At 56.1% G+C, this 21,118-nt stretch overlaps 1 protein-coding gene across 3 annotated transcripts in view; it reads right to left on the bottom strand.

Moving 5' to 3' along the window:
- The window catches only part of NOS1 (nitric oxide synthase 1), a 68,681-nt gene extending 48,163 nt beyond the window's left edge, over nucleotides 1–20,518 (bottom strand). For 2 of the 3 annotated variants that reach the window (XM_041719300.2, XM_041719302.2), the window contains exons 1-2: nucleotides 17,615–17,874; nucleotides 6,112–7,211 (exon numbers count right to left, since the gene is read on the bottom strand). In XM_041719300.2, coding sequence (XP_041575234.2) covers nucleotides 6,112–6,833 — 722 coding nt within the window. In that variant the 5' untranslated portion in view covers nucleotides 6,834–7,211; nucleotides 17,615–17,874. Of the gene's footprint in view, nucleotides 1–6,111; nucleotides 7,212–17,614; nucleotides 17,875–20,161 lie in introns of those variants that run through there. The other variant, XM_041719301.2, reaches the window with a different exon arrangement.
- Between the last annotated feature and the right edge of the window lie 600 nt (nucleotides 20,519–21,118).

Raw genomic sequence — 21,118 nt, 5'->3', positions numbered from 1 at the left:
TACAGGATATATTTGGGGCAATATAGGATTTAATTGGGTGGAATATGGGGTATATTTGGGAAGAATATGGGATATATTAGGGGGCAATATGGGATACATTTGGAGCAATATGGGATGTATTTGGGGGAATATGGGATATATTGGGGAATATAGGATTTAATTGGGTGGAATATGGGGTATATTTGGTAAGAATATGGGATATATTAGGGGGCAATATGGGATGTATTTTGGGGAATATGGGATATACTTGAAAAGAATACCAGCTATATTTGGGTGGAATACAGGATATATTTGGGGCAATATAGGATTTAATTGGGTGGAATATGGGATATATTTGGGGGCAATATGGGATGTATTTGGGGGAATATGGGATATACTGGGGAATATAGGATTTAATTGGGTGGAATATGGGATATATTTGGGGGCAATATGGGATGTATTTGGAGGAATATGGGATATACTTGAAAAGAATACCAGCTATATTTGGGTGGAATACAGGATATATTTGGGGGTGATATTGGATAAATTTGGGTGGAATATGGGATATATTTGGGGCAATATAGGATTTAATTGGGATGAATATGGGATATATTTGGTGGCAATATTGGATGTATTTGGGGGAAAAAGGGATATACTTGGGGCAATATAGGATTTAATTGGGAGGAATATGGGATATATTTGGCGGCAATATTGGATGTATTTGGGGGAAAAAGGGATATACTTGGGGCAATATAGGATTTAATTGGGAGGAATATGGGATATATTTGGCGGCAATATGGGATGTATTTGGGGGAATATGGGGTATATTTGGGCAGAATATAAGATATATTTGGGGAGAATATGGGATACATTTGGGGGAATATATTTGGGAGGAATATGGGATATATTTGGGTGGATTATGGTGTATATTTGGAGGGAATATATTTGGGAGGGATATGGGGTATATTTGAGGATAATGGGGGATATATTTGGGGGTAATATTGGATAAATTTGGGGACAATATGGGATATATTTGGGTGGAATATGGGATATATTTTGGGGAAATATGGGATATATCTGGGGACAATATGGGATATATTTGGGGGAATATAGGATTTAATTGGGTGGAATATGGGGTATTTTGGGAGGAGTATGGGATATATTTGGGGGAAATATGGGATATATTTTGGGGAATATGGGATATATTTGGGGACAATATGGGATATATTTGTGGGGAATATGGGATATATTTGGAGTAATATGGGATATGTTTGGGGCAATATAGGATGTAATAGGGTGGAATACGGGGTATATTTGGGAGGAGTATGGGATATATTTGGGAACAATGTGGGATATATTTGGGGCAATATAGGATATATTTGGGGGAATATAGATTTTAATTAGGTGGAATATGGGGTATATTTGAGAGGAGTGTGGGATATATTTGGGAAGAATATGGGATATATTAGGGGGAATGTGGGATATATTTGGGGGCAATATGGAATATATTTGGGGGAAATACAAGATATATTTGGGTGGAATATGGGATATATTTGCAGGGAATATGTGGTTTCCAGGCACAAAATGCCTCTCTGGATCAGTGATGCAGTAGAGTGATGAGGAAGAAGGCTCAGCCAGGGGAGCAGGGGAAGGATATTCCCTGCCAGAGCTCCCTGCATCCATTTCCAGAATGGCCCAAACGTGGAAATTCCACGGAATCTTCTCCTTTCTGAGCTTTTAAAGTTTTGTGTCCAAGTGCAGAAGAATGAAGACAGATCAGAAAGGCAAATGAAATGTTTTGAGCAACACAAAGAGATTTTGGCAGTCCTGAGGACAGTGGGAGGAAGAGAATTTTCTCTTCAGGAACTGTAAAATTATGGGGTTTGTTCCAAGGCAAGCTGGAGCCTAAAACCTTGAAATGCTTCCTGAACTGAATTCCTGCTCTCAGCACACTTCTCTCTCTCGGGGCTGCTGCTTGGACTGAAACTGCCATGTTTCCATCATGCTGCTCATGTCAGGGAAGAGACCTGGGATGGAAAACAAACCCTGGCAACTCAGTGGGGAGGGGGGGAAGAAGGAGGGAAGATGGGACCTGACAATCTCCCCAGAGCTCTGAGGGAAAAACAGACCTGGGCTCGCTGGCAGGGAGTGAATCAAACTCTATTTTTGCTTCCTAGCCCACGGTGAGCCTCGTGGCAGAAATGCCAGCTCTCATCATACCTTGAGCCCCAATCTTGCTCCCTTTTCTGACTGCAGATGGTCATGGACCACCCCGAGGGCACACGGTGGAGGAGAAGCCAGCAAGGAGAATTCCCCTGGAGAATGCAGACCCAGGGGATGGAGAGGAACTCATTGTGTCCCCAAAGCAAATTTAGGCTCAATCAATCAATCAATCAATCAATCAGTCAGTCAGAGGATGGATTGGAAAAGATCTTAAAGGACATCCTTTAAGATGTCACCCCCTGCCATGGGCAGGGACACCTTCCACCGTCCCAGGCTGCTCCAAGCCCCATCCAGCCTGGCCTTGGGCACTGCCAGGGATCCAGGGGCAGCCACAGCTGCTCTGGGCACCCTGTGCCAGGGCCTGCCCACCCTCACAGGGAACAATTCCCTCCCAATATCCCACCTAACCCTGCCCATTTGGAATCCATTCCCCTTATCCTGTCCCTCCATGCTCCTGTAAGAAGTCCCTCTCCGTCTTTCTTGTGGCTCCCTTCCAGCTTTCCTTGTAAGTAACTGGAGAGAGGAGCTGGAAGCCCAAAGCACCAGGTGTAGTTTGAATTGTTTTTGCCAAAACCCATCTTGAGCAAGAAGTTTTTGGCAACCTGTGGGCAAGCTCAGTCTTGTGCCATTCCCTTTGCCCTGGGAACAGCTCCGTGAGTGGGATCAGCTCTGCCAAAGCGCCCCGGGCTGGGCAGGTCAGCACCAGGCAAAGAGGGGACAGGACAGGATCCATCCCAAATCCCAAATCCATCATCTCCAGCTGGATCACAGCCAAACAGGCCAGGCTGGAGGTGTCCAGCTCAACCTTGAGCCAGGTTTTGCACCCTCCTGGGTGTAGGTAGAGCTCAATTCCTGTGCTATTCCTGCCTGGAGTAGTCAGGGATGAGCTGCATCCATCTGATAAGGCTCACTGGTGTGGGAATCCAGGGCTTCCCTCTGGCTGCCCTGGCAGGTCTGGGACCCTGGCAGGGGTCAGGAACCCCCCTGGACAGAGCCCCCAGAGACACTGGCTGTGATCTCTGTCCATGGAAAAGAGTTTTCAGTCCTACAGGATCAATAACCAGCTCTGAGTGTTTGATATCAGTAATAATTAAGTGTGGCACGGGTGCAAAAGTAAAATTTTAGGATTCTAGATGAGGGGTTCAAAGGGGACAAGATGGAGGAAATTGGGTGTGTCTTGTCCTTTTTCTCCATCTTCACGCCCTCCATGTTTCACTGTGGTGTTGGCATTTTTCTGTTGGTTCAGGCTGGGGACACACTGTCCAACGTAGGTGACAGATATTGGCACGTTATTGTAAATCCAGCACAGGTAGTTTGTGGTATTTAATGTTTGTACCATCCCACTGAGGGCAGAGCCCCACACGCTGCCCTGCAGGACAGAGCTGCGGCAGGGCAGCAGAACATGTTAGAGATAAACAGAATAAACAACCTTGAAACCAGCACAGACGAACTATGGCTTCTTCTTTGGCAACAGGGCAGAAAAACAGAGATTTTATACAATCTGGGAATCATCAATACCTCAGATTCCGAGACACTGGGGCTTTTTTGGCATTTCCTTGGCATCGACCAACACTCTCCCCAGCTATCCACTCCCCATTATGCCCTGACCTTTCTGCACTTCTCCTGCCATCCAAGAAAAGTTGGAGTGCAGGAGACCTTCAGGATGCCCCAGCTCTGTGAGCTGAGCTGAGGAGATGAATCATCCCCAGCCCAATCCCACGGAAATGCCCTTTGCCCTGCACAGCAGCTCCTGGCAGCTTCTCCCTGCACTGAATCTTTCAACTCTGCTCCAGCCTGGGTCTTCTCCCTCACACCGAGTCCTTCCACAAGAGCCAGGCTGCAGCTTTTCATCAAGCAGGAGAATTTGACCAAAAAGTGGATTTTCATCCCCAAGGTATAGAGATTACAAAGATTTTTTTTTTTTTAATTAGGATATTGAAAACAAAAAACCTGAGATTTTGGTGAAGTCCCCGCTTTGCTGCCTCAAGATCCTTTCATTTCAGTGAAATCAAAGTGAAATCAAAGCATTTCTGTTTAATCTCTGAATAAAAGAGACTCCTCAGAGTAGAATCACATTTTTCATCCCTCCCCATGGCTGGAGCAAAATTTCCTTGGAGATCCTGCAGCCAGTGGGATGGGGGACATGGTTTGAAGGGTGAGGCTGCCCGGGTTCAGTCCCAGTGTTTGGGATTGTGTCTCTGGGGGCTTTGCTGGGCTGCGACCCCCAGGTCCCTGAGCTAAACCAGGGGGGATTTTGAAGCCCCCCTGCACATTTTCTATCCAGTCCTGACCCTTTCAACATCTCAATCCTTCAACCAGCCTCTCCCAGGATGGGATTAAATCATGCACAGCCCAGAGAGGTTTTTGGAGAGCGTCCTGAGCTCGGGGGTTTAAATCACTTCCCATTGCACAGCAAATTTCCAAATTTTCCAACTCCCAACAATTCCCAAGTGAAGAAGACCTGAAGAGTGGCTGTGGTGGGGAGGGGGTGGCAGGAAGGACACCCAGACACCAGCACCAAGCCCAGCAGATATTTTTTCCCTCTGACTCAGTGTGAGCACCCTAACAAGCTTTGAGTACCGTGTCCTCCACGGGAAACAGGAATAAATTGGGAGAGCAGGAACGACATGAAAACAACTGAAAATAAAACAAGGAAGGTGGAAAACACAGAGGGTGTGGGTGGGATTGGGGAGGGAGTGAGCGGGAGCTCAGCCTTGGCTGGGAGCCCATGGAGGGGACCCCGCTGTGGCTTTCCTTCTTGTTTCTGATAAAGAAACCTTAACACAATGTTTTCCTTTTCCTAAGAAGTGTCTACAGCAAGAGAACCTGAAATTACAGAGAACTTGGAATTACAGATTTTTCCATGGCTAAGCCAGAGACCTGCAGCTCCAGCAAACCCTCGGGGCTGTTCCAGCCAGTCGATAAGCGAGGGCAGCCACAACCTGCTGCAGCACTTGACACTGCTAAAAAGTGTTTGGGGACCTGGGGAAAAGCAACAGGGAAAGGCAACCTAACCGTGTTAATGAACGGTCAGGAGGAGAGGAAGATGGGACTGAAAAAACCCAGCTACAAATGACAGATCTGGAAATCAGGAAGGGCCCCGGGGAGCTGCCCCGGCTCCGGAGCGGTGCGCTGCAGCTCGGGGAAACGCTGAGGAAAACCGGGAGCTGTCCCACCTCCCCCTCCTCAACAGGACGTGGGACAAGCGTTGTTCACATCCCCACCCATGCACACAAGTCCTGAAATGGTGATCTGGCTCTCTAGGAGCAGGGCCAGATCCATCCTGGCATTTCCACAAGGATTGGCCATCCCGAGCTGTTGATAGAAAACATCTCCCCCCTTCCCACCAGGCTGGTCCCACTGCCTTCCCTGTCTTGGCTTCAGATAGAGCCGGACTGGGGCTCTCCTCCCCTCTCCAAAAGGTTTGGAAGCTCATTTCTCCTGGAAAGCACCAGGCCCTGTTGGTTCGACTTTCCTGCCTCCTCTCCCACTAAAGTTAAAGTGGATTTCATCCAGAGAGCTCTAAAGCAGGACCACAAGGACAAGAATACCACGGACATTTTTTGGCAGGTGGGGAAACTGAGGCACGGGATTTTGCTTCAACTTAAAACAAATGGAACTGAGAACACCAGCAGAATTTAGCCCAGCCCAGCCTGGGCACATCACACCACATCCCACAGCTCAGCTTTCCATGAGACGCTATTCCCGATCTCCCTGATTTCCCACGCTTACATCCGTCTTCTACAATCGTCTCCCAATTTCTCATTTTCCCATCACTGACCAATTCCCCCTTTTTTTCCATCCCTTCCTCTCCATCTCCACCCTGCTGTGGAGAGGCGCTCACCGACACCTCGGGGAGCCACAACCAGCACGTTCCACCAAAGGTAAAAAATGTATTTAGTGACCTACCAGTCCACCTGGACTTCTATATCCCGTGTCTCTACCTTGGAGGGCGCATCTCCACCGCTGTCCTTACTGCTGCTCTTCAGCAGGTCCAGGACGGGCTCGATTTCTTTGAGCAGCTCATTGTCTTCCACGCCGCCGTTGAGGCAGGAGTGACCACCAGCCCTGTCCTTGTCCTTGTCCTTGTCCTTGCCGGCGTCCGGCCCTTTGCTGCCGGGAACGACGCCGTTAACGTGGACCACGGGCTCCACTTCCTTGCCCGTTTCCCTGCTCCACAGCGATCCCATGGCTGCTGGCGGTGGCTGCTCTTTGCTTGGGTTGGACAAGTCAACCGCCTTCGGGGCCGGGCACAGGGGCCTGGTGACACGGACGGTTTTGGGCGTCCCGTCACCCGTGAAAGTGGTCTCCAGGTGAGTGGTGAAGCCCTCGGGGCCGCGCAGGATGAGGACCACGTAGGTCTCGGAGGCGATGCTCCTCAGGATCTCCAGCGCCGTCTCATAGCTCATGTCCACCAGGGGCCTGCCATTGACGGCTAAGATGATGTCCCCAGCCTGGATGAGGCCACTCTGCTCGGCAGCCCCGCCCCGGATCAGGTCCGAGATGATGACGGGCGGTTTGCTGACGCGCTCCTTCACCAGGAAGCCGAGGCCGCCCACCTTGCGCTTGAAGAGCCTCACCGAGATGACATTGGGCTGGATCTGCTGCACGCTGAACACATTCTCTTCCATGGCAGCCCCCTCCTCCAGCCCGCCCTCCAGGACCTCAACACCCGCTGGGCGCAGGGGAATTCGCTGTCCGAGGTTCCTCTCAAAGCCGGGGTGGGAAGAGGCAACTCTGGCTTTGAGGAGCTGGACTCACTGGAAAACTCCCCTGGCCTTGGGCTGCCGAGGGGCTTCCTGCGGCATGCTCGGTGGCACTGCTCCCCGAACAGCAGAAAACCGGGAATGTCAGCCCTGGGAAGGCAGGCTAGGAGCAGGGCTGGGCATCGCCTGGGCTGGGAAACATTCCAGCTCCCAGTCAGCGGCTGCTCCCGCGCCGGGCACCGAGGGGGAGGCAGCCCGCTGGCTTCACCGGCATCCCCGCCGACGGTGCGCGGGCTGCTTTATCTGGAAAGGAGGGAAAAACCAACAAAGGAGGGAGATAAGTGAGGCAGGGCAGCCGCAAGTGCCTGCTGAGCACGGGGCTGGGCACGCCGCGGGTACCCCGTCTCCACAGATGTCACCCCCCCGCCCCGGGCTGCGTTTGGGAGCCAGGCTGCAGCCTCGCAGCGCTCCGGGCTTTGTTTCCTCCACCTCCCCCTGCGAAAATCGGCACCATCTGCTCGGCGGGGGCTGCGGGGGGAGCCCTGGCAGGGACCGCTGGGCAGGGCAGAGATGGGCAGGGCAGGTTGGGCAGAGCAGGATGGGCAGGGCAGGTTGGGCAGGGCAGGTTGGGCAGGGCAGGTTGGACAGGGCAGGTTGGACAGGGCAGGTTGGGCAGGGCAGAGATGGGCAGGGCAGAGATGGGCAGGGCAGGTTGGGCAGGGCAGGTTGGGCAGGGCAGGTTGGGCAGGGCAGGTTGGGCAGGGCAGTGTTGGGCAGGGCAGAGCTGGGCAGGGCAGGTTGGACAGGGCAGAGATGGGCAGGGCAGAGATGGGCAGGGCAGGTTGGACAGGGCAGAGATGGGCAGGGCAGAGATGGGCAGGGCAGAGATGGGCAGGGCAGAGCTGGGCAGGGCAGGTTGGACAGGGCAGGTTGGACAGGGCAGGTTGGGCAGGGCAGGTTGGGCAGGTTGGGCAGGGCAGAGTTGGGCAGGGAGCCCGGCAGGGCTCGGCCCTGGCTCCTGCCCCCTCAGGATCCCCTCTCCACGTGTTCTCCAGAGCATCCCACAACCTGCTGGGGGATCACCAGGCAGGGGACGGGCAGCCCTGCCCGGGAGCAAACCCGTTCCGGAGGTGCTGTCACTCCGAGGTGGCTCCAGGAGCAGCAGCCACCAGCACGTTGAGGAAACAGAAGAGGCCGCTGAGCTCCCCTTCCCCCGAGTTGGGAAAACACTTCCAAAATGTTTTGGAAGCCTTAGAAGCAACTGCTTTGAAGACTGGCTGCAGGGATCACCGCTCAGCTCCTCCTCTGCCCATATTTCCAGCCTGGCACGGGGAGAAGGAGGCGACGCTCGCCCTCCCCCGAGCCCAGCCCTGCCATCCTGCTCCCGCACCAACTGTTCAGCCATGGCCAGGAGAGCACCGCGGAGCTCATCCCGCCCTCGGGGGAGCCCTCTGCCGCTGGGCACGGCTGGAAAAGCCCTCGCAGGGTTCGGGGAGTCACGGCCCATCGGCTCCTGATGGGACCCTTGTTCTTACAAGCCACGCTTGGCTTCTGTCACTTCTGCTCCCAAAGCCTCCCCGCGCTCCCCTCGCCTTTCTCAGATGCTCTGGAGAACGTTTCTCTCCAGGACTGTGCCCTGACACTTCTCATCGAGCCAGCATCTTCTTTTCTTTTTTAAAACCGGAGTTTTAGGCAGAGAACAGAGGGCACTTGTTCTGCTGGAGGCACTGCCATGGCAAGGAAAACAATCTTCTCTCTCCCCATATTTAGGGCAGCATTGGCACCTCCAGCCCCCCTCTGCCGGGAGCTCCCTCCAGCCCCAAGATGGGACAAAGAGGGATCCGAGGAGCAGGACAGGGACACCAGCACCGCTTGGGCACGTTAATCCCCATGTGAGGAATGCTGCTGACCCCAGGCTGGGCTTTCTAGCAGTGAATTAGGGATAAAACAATTAGAGATCCATAACCCAAACCGATGGGTTTAACCCCTGTGGCCCTTCCCCTGCTGGGACTCGGCCCTGCAGAGCAGCAGCAGCAGCTTGCAAAGGGTTAAATACCACTGGGTCACATCCCCAAGGGCTAATTAATGCCCTAATTGCCAGGTTACTTCCTGCAAATGACACTGGATCAGGATGGGCTGTGCCACCTCCCGGGGCTCGGGCAGCAGAGCAGGACAGGGAAGGTTCCAGTTTCGGGGAGGATGGAGGAAGGCAGGAATTCGCTTCTACCCGACAGGTCCTGTCCCTTTCCTTCCCTCCCACCCCTCCATCCCTTCCCCATCCCGACCCCGCTTTCCCGGGCTCTTTGGGGACCGCAGGAGCCGCTTTCTTCTCCCTGCCGGGCTCTGATTTTCCTGACTCCCCTCAAGGTGACCGTCACTCTGAGTCCATCGCCGAGTGACACCAAACCCATCCCAGAGAGCCTCGTGGGGACAAAGGCGGCTTCGGAAGCAGCCGGAGTGCCCCGGTGTGGGAATCCAGGGCTTCCCTCTGGCTGCCCTGGCAGGTCTGGGACCCTGGCAGGGGTCAGGAACCCCCGTGGACAGAGCCCCCAGAGACACTGGCTGTGATCTCTGTCCATGGAAAAGAGTTTTCAATCTTACAGGATGAATTACCAGCTCTGAGTGTTTGATATGAGTAATAATTAAGTGTGGCACGGGTGCAAAAGTAAAATTTTAGGATTCTAGATTAGGGGGCCAAAGGGGACAAGATGGAGGAAATTGGGTGTGCCTTGTCCTTTTTCTCCTTCTTCATGCCCTCCATGTTTCACTGTGCTGTTGGCATTTTTCTGTTGGTTCAGGCTGGGGACACACTGTCCAACGTAGGTGACAGATATTGGCACGTTATTGTAAATCCAGCACAGGTAGTTTGTGGTATTTAATGTTTGTACCATCCCACTGAGGGCAGAGCCCCACACGCTGCCCTGCAGGACAGAGCTGCGGCAGGGCAGCAGAACATGTTAGAGATAAACAGAATAAACAACCTTGAAACAGCACAGACCAATTATGGCTTCTGCTTTGGCAGTGGGGTGAAAGACAGAGACTTTCTACAATCTGGGAACCATCAATAGCTCAGATTCTGACACAGGGGACAGCAGCGTCCTGCGAGGAGCCAGCCCTGCCCGCTCTGGGCTCACCCCGCCGGGCTCTGTGTGTTCATCGTGCCCGTCTCAGCGGGCAAAGCCACCACGGGCACCTCCTGGCACGGCTCCCTGTCCCCGCCAGCCGCTCCCAGCCGCTCGCACGGGCAGATGTTGCACAGCTGGAGGGGACAGTGGATGTCCTTCAGCCCCGCTAGACCTGACAGCGGGACTTGCTGAGCTCGCTGGAAAGAGCTGAGGATCGCCGGTGTTTAATCCCTCGCTCTTCTCCCACCGGGATAATTTCCAGCAATTTCCATGGCAAAGCTTGTAATTTGTGTGTGTGTGCTCAGCCCCATCCTGCACCCCATGGAACGCTGGCATTTCTAGGTGCTCGTTGTTCCCTGCCCCCAAACCCACCGACACCTCAGCATTCCTTACAAAACGGATGGGAGAAAAAACAAGTAGATTTTAAGTGATATCTCAACACCCATCCAGAGATTTCTCCTTTTTTTTCTGCTGCTCCTCAGAGTCAGAAAAGAGCCAGAAAGGAGGATGACAGGCAAGGAGAGGGAAGACAGATAGGCCCTAAGCCCCTCAGCCTCCTGCTCCTTTAGGGAATAGTTGGATAAAGATTTTCACAGAATCATGGCATCATTTAAGTCTATCATTGAGTCTGATTATTTTCCATCTGGAAAGCCTTGCACAAACTCAGAGTGGAGAGAGGAGGGAGAGGGAGAAGTTCAGGGAGGCAGGAGACACCAGGAGGGCTTGGAAAACTCCCCCAGGAGGGTCAGGGCTGTCCTGTCCCACCTTGGGGGTGTCCCAGGTCTGATTCTAGAGGGGACACGCTCCAGACGGAACCCAAGCAGCTCAACCCTGTGGGTGGCTGAGCTGTGCTGAGCTCTGGGAGCCCACAGATTTCCATCTCTCCCTTCCAGAACCACGAGGACTCTGATTTATGGACCCCAGAGCCAGGTCAGACATTTAAAAGCTACTGGAGGTGTCAGGTCTAACTCCTTAAAACAGTGAGAGCAGGACGGGGTTTCACCTGGGTAGGGATACTTATTTCACCCCAAAATACAGCCAGGAGATGAAAAATCCACCAGCAAATCCAGGCTCAGCTCCCTGTCGGGAATAAACCCTGCTGGAATAAACCTCCACGGATGGTGCCACCCCACTCCTGCCTCGGTTTCCCTGCCCTTCCCAAAGCATAAACCCAACTCAAACTACAGAAGAGCAGCAAACCCTGCAGAGGGGCAGCACCCCTTAACCCTGATCCCAACACCAACCCCTGGAACTCCCCTCCTTTGGGGCATTTCAGGGAAGAGCAGCAGAGCCTGCTCCCCTCCGGCAGCGACGAAGGCTCAACAAACCAACACCACGAGAAGCTCCCTGAGCTGCCAGATAACATTCCAAGAACAAACTCCGGCACAAGCCTTAATGGGATGATTTGATTTCCAAGGCAAAGCAGAGGAGAAATCAATCTTGGGGGCTTTAACACAATCTCCTCACGGTGCCAGGCAGGAGCCGCCGGCTGCGCCGTGCTCAACGCCAGCCCCTCGGCCTCACAAATCCATTTGGAGCCCTGTTTTCCCGGTGATAATGGCTCCTGCATCCCTGTGCCAGCTTGAAATGGGCACCATTGTCCTCTTTAATTAGCTTTCGTGGGATTTATAGCGCTCGAGGAAGAGCCCTGGCGCTGATGGATTTATGCCCATTTAATTTTTACGACCCACGGAGCATCGGTGGATCGGGTGAGGAGCGCTGGGATGCAACATATGCACAGTTCCTGTAAAGCAGCGTGGCTGTGCCTCTGAAAAGGGAAGGTTCAAGTGATTCCCTGGCAGGCAGCTCGCTGCTGCCAGCAGCTCCATGCTCCATCCCTGCCCAGGGTGTCCTTGTGCACGGCCTTTTCATCCTCAGGTAATGTTCCTCTCATGCCTTAAGTTTTAGCTTCTACATCTTTCAGATCCTGCACTGCACAGAGTTAGTGTATAACTCTGAACTCAGTATAGAGTGTTAGTTAGCTCTCCTCACATTTTGGGCAGACAGAACAATTCCTTCCAGGCCTGAAAACCAAGGTCATCAACACAGCCTCAGACCTAAAAGTAAAAATAAAATGAATTGGGGTGGAGGAAACCAGGGGAATGTGACTTCATAACCTGAAGCTATAATTGCACAATTAACCTCTGATATGCAAATAGACCAAACCGAAATCAGTCTGAGAAACTTGTAACCATCATCCATCTTGGGTGTAGCCTCTGTGAGACTTTTGCTCTGCCCAAGGTGCATCCTTTGAAGGCCTTAATAAACACCTACTTTATTCTTTTTGATCTGTCTAGCCTCTGTTCCAGGCATCACCTCCAGCTCTAAGTACCCACCTCCCCTCAGCCTTCCCAAAATCCCCCCAGGAAGAGCGAGATTTGTTCCCTCCAAACCCAAAGGATGGCACTGCTTCTCCCTCCCCATTCCCAGCTCAATTCCCAGCCATTCTGGCTGGCAATCATCATTCCACCTTGCCTTTGCCCCCAATAAACCTGATTTCCACCAGGAGTGACTGGAATGAGGCACTTTGCCATCTGTACCGTGCCCTGGTGCCAGTCAGTGCCCGCTGGCCTGAGCTGGCACCAGCAGGATCTGGAAGGACACTGCCAAAGGGATGGAATGCCACAGGTTCCCCCCTGGACACCCCCTCACCTCCCTGTGGCACCCAGAACATTCCTGTTCCTGCAGGATGGGCAGTTAATCAGAGAAATCCTTGCTCCTGATAGAAATAAATCCATGGCCAGACCCCAAGAGGGCTCGTCTGCCTCTAATCAGGGGTTGTTTCCTGGAAAACAAACCACAACTGTTTGCTCATGTTGGGCTAAATCTGCCCCAAAGCCCTGGGATCTGCACATTTATCCAGCTCCTGGCACTTGGTTTGGTGGCCATCCCCTCCCCAGGGAATGAAGCAGCCAAGGAAAGCCGGGTCCTGCTGGCACAACAGCCCCTGGAATGTCCAGGCAGTTAAAATGATCGTTACAGTTCCCTTCCAACACAAATATTCCATTTTTTCCTGATCTGATTCTATCCCATCCCACTCAGACCGGTGTCCCACACACTCCTGATCGTGGAACAACAGTGCTGGAGCAGGCAGAGCCACCCCAAAACTTTCCTGCAATTTACTGGAGCCCCTCACCCCCCTCTCATTCACCCCACCCGACACAACCCGAGCAGAACGCACGAAATGCATTTTAATGTTGCCAAGACAACTGTGTTGACAAAACCCCCCTTTTTCCGTAGCTGCCAGAGCCAGGGTTTTGTTGTAATTTGGAGTTCAGGACTGAGCAGATTTTGCACCACGCCTGCCATTCCTCTTTTGCTGTTTCCTCCAATATTTCCCCGGCGCCTGCGGTGTGTGGCTCCAACAGAATTTAGATAAAAGCGTCAATTCTGCCGCTCACCCCATCTCAAACTGATGTTCTTATTAGGGCTTGGCCCATCTGTAAAACCTCAATTCTGCCACCATCAATTTTCTGAGAGGCTTGGAATTACACCAGTGACTCCAGTGTGACAAATTGGAGCAGTGTTAACACTCCGCCACTTTGTCCTGGAAGACAAAATAGGTAGGGAGGAAATAAATGAGAAAATGCCACTTGATGGATGGTCTGGCGGTCCAATCACAGCATGAGAGGGGAATTGGGGCTCCATTTAGGAAAAACAAAAGAAAAAGAAAATTTAAAAATCGCAGCAGGTTGGCTGGAGCTGTAATAGCTTGGGAGCTGCCAGCCAGCATCAATAACGTCAGGGCTGGAGCTCCCAGCTCCGAGTCCATCCAGGAACAAACTCCTGGTCCTTTTCAGCCACTCACGTCCCCTCCTTTGCTGCTGACACCCCAAAATCCTTCTCCCTGGCATTAAATTTTCCAACAAATCCTCTTTGCTCTGGTTTTCTAAGGAGGGACTCATGTTCCTGTTTAAAATGCTCAAGAGATCTGGCTCCTGGTGACATGAGCCCCCAGTGAAATTCTGCCCCTGAGACAGCTCTGCGATCTCCTGGGCGCTGCCACCACCCCTCTCCAACTTGGGAAGGGGCAGGATTAGGATTCCTCCCTTCCCCACGGATGAATCTGATCCGTGGAGCCGAGGCAGAGCTCAGGCCCTGCTCGCCCTGGCATCCTCAGGGACGTGCCAGAGGAAAATTGAGGATAATTTGTTCCCCCGAGTTTCTGTCCATGCTTTGCATTAGCACTTGTTGCCATAGTACCAACAACAGCGGCAAAGTTCTCCAGGGGCCTCCTGGGACCTGTTCCTTGTCCTACAAGGGCTCCGACTTTCATTCCAGCAGGACTCAGGTGGGAGATGATGTGGAATTTTTCTGCCTGCTGGATTTGCTGGAGGTGCTGCCAGTGGGACAGAGGCTGTTCCTTGGAAGCAGCACCAGCCTCATCATCCTCACCCCTCCAGCATCCCTGAACATGGATGTGGCTAAAAACTCAGTGGGAGAGGAATGGAAATGGACCCCAACGATCCCAGAGGTTTTGCCCTTCCCTCTGGAAGCTGAAGCAGCCCCAGCCCCCATCCCAAACCAGCTTTTCCCTGTGCCAGAGGAGAGGATTTTGGATCCCCAAGCCCCTGCTCCTCACAGCTGGCATTTGGGGCAGGCTGTGAGCCCAGGGCCAGCTCGGAGCCCTCATATCCCAGATGTGGCAGGGATGCCCCATTTTGCTGCCTGGTGGGGATGAAGGATGATCCCTGCTGGGAGAGCACCGAGCTCCCCTCCTCGGGGAGCGAGGAAGAGCCGCACGTTCCAGCACGTCTGGAAACGTAAGCCTGAAACTCTGGAAAATGGGATTAAGACAAGCCTGCCCTAGAAGGGCATTGCTAGATCTCATTAAGCATTTCGGGATTGTCACGGAGAGGAGAAGCCATGGAAAGCGTTTCCTTGGCATCATTGCCCTCGTTTTTGTAGGGACACACACAGAACCTCCGGGTTTCCACGCTGCACATGCAGTGCCACCATCCTGGTGACATCTGGGGCTTCCCACAGCCACATCCCGAGCCAGATCCCGCAGGGACGGTGACAACCCCGGGTCCTTTATCACACGCAGCCCATCAGGGCTCATTTGCAACGAGCATGATTTATCCAGCCTCAGCCAGACCGCGGCTCACAGGCCTCTTCGGGACACAATACATTTATTTTTGGAAGGATCAGATTGCATCTATAGATTTGATTTAACGCACAGATAGGATCGGAGCAGTGGGAGTAGAACAAAGGCATCAGAGCTCCGCTTGGAGCCGCCTCTCCAGCCCGGCCCCTCGTTATCGGGGTTGGGTTTCTTTAGGGGAAAATTGATGGTATCAACAAGTATCAAACAATATCCTCGTTCCTCGGGAAAGGTAAATGCTAATCTATGCGAGCTGAGCTCATGTGACTTATCAGCTACTAAAAATAGTTGTTTTCAGGCACTGATTTAGGGAATCTGGCAGATTTCCTAAGCCTTTGTACAGACACACCACTGAAACGGAAAAGACAAAATACACAAGCAAAGCAGGGAAGGGGGAAAAAAAAATCTGACAGGGCCAAAACGGCCCCTGAGGGCGAGGGAGGACCAAACCCTCCCCGTGAGCAGCCACACAGCGTTAATTCCAAGCGAGAATTCCAAGGAGGATTCAGCCCAAACCCCTCCGCCTAAGATGGCCTCTCACTCACAGTTGTGGCGCTGACAGGGGGAATAAACAGAATCCAAAAAGGCACGAGGAATTGTCCCTTTCCGGGCTCCAGAGGGGGTGTGATGCTTCTCCCAGAGCGGGTACCTGAGCAGGGAAATGCCCCCTCCAACCCCACGGCTGCGGGGGAAGAGACTCCGCACCCGGAGTTTGTTTGCAAACATTTGAAACTGCAACGTCTGTGCCTGAGTTTGTGGCGTCCTTAAGGAAATATTCTGGGAAATACAAGCTGGGAGAAAAGAGAGGGAGGAGGAAATTGCTGATGCAAACCTAAATTCTTTAAATAAGGCTTCCCCACTGAGACCTTGAGCAGAAAATGAGAACTATCAAAAGGTGCAGGTAGAAATTCCTGGCAGAGTGATTCCCCCCTGCTCCCAAAGCCTCCCTGCAGCTTGTCTGTGATCCTCCCTGTAGATTCCCGTCTGCCAGAGCCGCTGGCACTTGGGAATGTGGGTGAGGAAGAGGAGCTGGTGTTTGAAGCAGCCAAAGCCCTGCTGCTGCAGCTGCCCCTGCGATCTGCCCTGTCCCCCGTGCCAGACACCCCTGCTCCCCGGGAATGAAGGAAGGAAAGAAGGAAAGAAAGAAGGAAGGAGACACTTCCCCTCCATCTCAGCGAGAGGCGGATCCGCTCCTCGAGGACTCGGCAGATCGCTGTCAAGTCTCCTGCCAGAATTCCCTCCCGACACTCAGAACTCGGGAGAAAATGTCCGCACCTGGCTGCGGGTGCTCAGCGAGCGGGGCAGGGAGCCGCGGCTGGACGGCGCCAGATGTTCCAGCTGTGCCCGCACAAAGAGCTCTTTCCCCCTCTGTTTTGCCGCTAAGAACCAAAAGCTTTCGGCTGCGAGCCCAGCCGAGGCAGCAGCAGGGCAAGCAGGGTTCATCCCCTCCGATCCCTGCGGCGGCAGCTCCCGCCTGCATTCCCGGCTCATCCACAGCGACCTGAGAGGTCCTCGGTGGGCAGAGGGAAGGGGAACGATCCGGGCTGAACCCCCGTTCTCCCCAAAGGACAGGAGCCAGCCCCCAACGGGACATCCCGAGGGCTGGAGCCGCACTGGGGAGTGTCCTCCCCACGCCGGGCTGGATGGGGGATCCACCCCAGAGCTCCGGGGACAGTGAGGACACCCTGGGGACAGGGCAAACAGCGAGGGCAGGACCTGCGTGGGCCACTCCCCACCCCAGCACGGGGCTCGGTGGCATCTCCCGCAATCCCGTGCCCTCCCCGTCGGGGTGCGGAGGCTCGGAGCCCCGGCGCTCCGCCGAGTTCAGCACCCGGGACAGCTCTGGCGAGGCGGGATCAGTCAGCTCATCCACCCGGGACAGCGCCGCTCCACCCGGGACAATGCCCCCCGCCTCTCCCGGGAAACGGCACGCCCAGGGAAAACTGCCCTTCCTCGGCAGGCTGACATTCTGCGGAACTGCCCCCCTGTCTCCCCAAAAACGCCCCCGCTGACCCCACTTCGGCCGGACCGCTCCCTGCCCTCCCCGCCCCGGTCGCGCCCGGTCCCCGCCCGCCCGGCTCCGTTCGCCGCCCGCGGTCCGCCTGCCCTGCCTGCCCTCCCCGGGCCGGCCACACCCGCTGCAGGAACTTTGCGGGGTGCGGAGGGACGGGGGGACACCCCACACCGTGTCCTGGGGTCGGTGGGAGCCGCGTCTCGGCGGGGCCACCCGCGGCAGCAAAGCGGCTTTCCCCGGGCACGTCCCACGCCTGTCCCGCTCCGCAGAGCCCGGCTGCCCGCACGGGCCGGGCTGGGGTCCCGCCGCCGCCTCCCCTTCCCCTTCCCCCGGCCACGGGCACGGGCACGGTGCGGCCCCGGTGTCCGGAGGCGGCGGCGCTTCTGACGGGGCGCACGGTCCCGCAGCCCCGGCAAAGTTTCCCGGAGAAGCGGCGCCCGGTGCGGGGCTGGGGGGCACCTACCGTGCGGCGGAGAGGAGCCGTGCCCGGCCCCGGCCCCGCGGCCGGCCCCGCATCCCTCCCGGCGGCTCGGCGGGGACGGAGCCCGGCGCGGCGCTGGGCTCGGCTGGGCTGGCAGGGGGGAGCCAGTCCTGGCTGCGCCCCTTTATCCCAGCATCACCGAAACGAATCCGCTTTGACGTCCAACCAGGCTTTTTATGGGTGTGGAGCGAGCCGGTGCAGCCCTCATTAGGAGACACTCCGCTCTCCAAATCATACATCTTTTATATAACCTCATTTCCAGCGTGGCTTTTCTCCCCCCTCCCTCCCCTTGCCGGGGAGCATCGCCCCCCCCCCCCAACTCCCCCACCAATTAAAGCGCTCACAGACACCCCCCGGCCCCCACTTGTTGCCTGGAAGCTCCGCTTCACCCCCCCGGGCCTGACTCAGCCTGCCCCGGGCGAGTGGGGGGCTCTGCCTGCCCCGGGGGGCACCGGAGGGGCAGAGTGGTCCCCAAGCGCCTGCCCAGCCCTGCTGCAGCCCCCACATTCCTGTTCCCAGGCGGGTTATGCTGCAGAAAATCCCTCTCCCCCGCTGCCAGCGGAAGCCGCCCGTGCCCGCTCGGTGCCCGGGGCAGACACCGCCGCTCTCCGGGAGCTCCCGGCGCTCCCAGCCGGGATCCCGGCGCTGCTGGGACAGCCCCGCGCCTCAGCTGCCGGAGCAGCCCCCGGGGCAGGGAACAAAGGCTCTCCTCACCCCATTTCCCCTCCTGACTCTTCATCTGCCCCCAGCGCGGCCCAGAGCAGACCCAGGCTTGACATCAGTCTCCAGCCTTTGCGATTGTGCTCATTCCCATGGCAACAACAAACACACAATTAGAGATATATAATATTATATAAACCCAGCGGGCTCTCTGGGAGCTTCACCTGCTCCCAGCCTGCTCCAAGCCCAGGAGGCAGCTCCCAGCGGAGCAGGGAGAGGTGTCCCGAGGCTGGGGAAGGTGCCCGGCAGCCCCGGTGCCTCACCGGAGGCAGGCAGACAAGGCAGGGAGGCTCAATGACAGAACTTCCCGCAGCCAAGAGGAGCGGAGCAGCCCCGCTCCTGCCCGCCGCACCGGGAGCTGTGCAGAGCTGGGGAGGCGGAGAGGACGGGCAAATGCAGCAGCGGAATCGGGGCTGCCTCCCCCGTTCCGCCCCTCCTGGCAGAGATCAGGCTGTAGCGCTGTCTGGGGCTAAGGAAAAGGTGATTCTGCCTGCTTCGAGCCAGGAGGACTCAGCTAAGAGCGAGGACATCTGCTCCGATCCGCCGGCGCGGGGGGCAGTGAGCACACACCGCTGACAAAGGACTTCGTGACCCAGGCACGGGCTGGCGATGGGCAGCTCAGCCCGGGCCGGGAAAAGTCCAAAGCCTTCTCCTGGCAGGGCTCACAGCTTGGAGCCTTAGAGCTCTGTGGGCCGGAGCAGTTTTCCTTGGCTAGGGGTGCGGGCAGACCCAGGCTCACGCAGGGCTGGTGGCTCTGATGTCACCTGTTTGAGGGGACTCTGCACTGCCAAAGCCACCCCAACACACGGCCACCAGCCCTCCTGCTCCTCCTGCCAGCGAGGCAGATCCACCAGAGGAAGCCCAGCCCTGATCCAGGGGGCAGAGCTCCCTGTGCCGCTCCGGGACGTGGCTTTGGAAGTCCAGCCCTGCCACCCTCCACCCGCGGCGGGATCCCAGCCCAAGAACCGGTCCAGGATCCCGGGAACAGAGTTCTGCTCATCCCTGGGCCGCATCCTCCCGTGGGCACGGCAGCACTTCCCTCCCCACGGGAATCTGGGTGGGACCACGCTCGTTTTGGGATCACCCGGAGCTTTGCTGCTGCCCCGAGATCCGCGTGGGCCGGGAGCAAAGTGTCCCTGTGGGCAGGGAGCCGGCGGCCTGCACATGTCCTGTGCTCCCCCTGCGCCAGGGAGGAGCCCCAGGTAGCCTTTCCCTCCAGCTGGGAGCCGTGAGTCAGCCGGGAAGGGAAGGGAAGGCTTGGAGGCTCATAAACAACTGAGGAGGCAGAGGTTGGGCGGTGAATGGAGAAGGTGGAGCGAGACCCTCCCCAGCACAGCCGCACCGCTGACCCCTTCCCCGCACAGCCCCTGGTGTGACAGCAAAGGCTGCGCCTTCCTCCTTCCAGCAAAAAGCGTCTGGGGACAGCATTCCTCCCCAGCGAACTCGTCCCTGTCATCTGCCTCGCCCCCCTGGGCAGCCCCAGCCCTGGGGGAGCCCCCCATTCCCGGCCCTGCCCGCCCAGCCTCGTCCATGGAAGTTGCTTTCCCCTTTCCCACAGCTGGGAGCCCATTCAGGCGGTGCTGCCTGGGAAGTTGTCCCCCAAAACTGCTCGGGAGAGGACGAGCCGCCTCCCCGCCCCTCACAGCGCGGTTCCCCCTCTCCTCTGGCCGCAGCTCAGCGCCGCTCGCTCCCGGCCATACGCTGCCAGAGGTTAGGGATAGAAACCGACCACAAACCCGGCACTTAATGCCTGAATTTCCTTCCCACCCCGCTGTTTCCCCTGTGCTGCTGCCCTTCTCCCTCACCCACCTCTCTCTGGGCAGCGTGCCGAGGAGCTGGAGCCGCATCCCGCAGCCGGGATCCGCCGGGAATGTGCCGCTCAGGGTGCTCGGCGCTGCCCGAGCTCCTCCGGAACGCGCGGATCTCCCGCACGATCCCGCGGCTCGGGAGTTACCGGGCTGCTCTTTCCACGCCGCTGGGAAGGCGGGCGGGGGATTAGAGCCCGCGGGCTGCAGGAAGGGCTGAACATATTTCTGCTAAAGCTTTAGGAAGGGCGCACACAGCGCACACACACACACACGGCTGATAACGGGTCTGGCGCTGCCACTGCGGCCATTTGGGACAAATCCCAGGATTGTCCGCCCGTGCTCCAGTTTGGAGCCGGCGCCGATGCTGGGCTTTGCCTAGAGGTGGCAGTGAGCTTTCGCTCTTCGCTCTTCCCTTCTCCCGACCCCCGGCGCTGCTTGGGAAGTCCCGGAGCTCTGGCTGGGGCAGGGTGGCTGTGTCCGAATCCACCCCTGGGGCAATCTCCGGCACCGTCCCCTCTGCACGGGGAAAAGGTTGGGGCTCATCGAAGCCAAACTGGGGCTTGGTCAATCCTTAAAACCTGGGAGCTCATGGCCAGGCCAGGTCGCTTTTAAAACATCCCTGGGTCAGCTCCCAGCTCCTCCCTCCCCATGGCATTTTAGGGGAAAACTCTGTGTCCCCCACCTCCAGAAGCTGTCACAGCCCTCAGCGACCAGGCAGAGCCGTGGCAATGTGAAATATCCCGGGACAAACTTCAATATCCAACAAGACACCTGTAAACGCCACCAACAGCCACGTTTATGTCCCAAATGTCCCTGCCCTGGGGGTCAGAGTTGGAAAACGCTGCTGGAAAGATTCCCTGGGAGCTCCTCTCCTGCTGCGAGGCACGAGGTGGGTGATGAAGGGTGATCTCTCTCTCTCACACGTGGGCACACACGCACGCAGCAAATCTAATAAAAA

The sequence above is a fragment of the Taeniopygia guttata genome, chromosome 15 (assembly GCF_048771995.1).
Source record: "Taeniopygia guttata chromosome 15, bTaeGut7.mat, whole genome shotgun sequence".
In the NCBI taxonomy this organism is placed as follows: Eukaryota; Metazoa; Chordata; class Aves; order Passeriformes; family Estrildidae; genus Taeniopygia; species Taeniopygia guttata.
The sequence above is the reverse complement of the archived record's forward strand: the minus strand, read 5'-3'. Positions and strand labels throughout refer to the sequence as shown.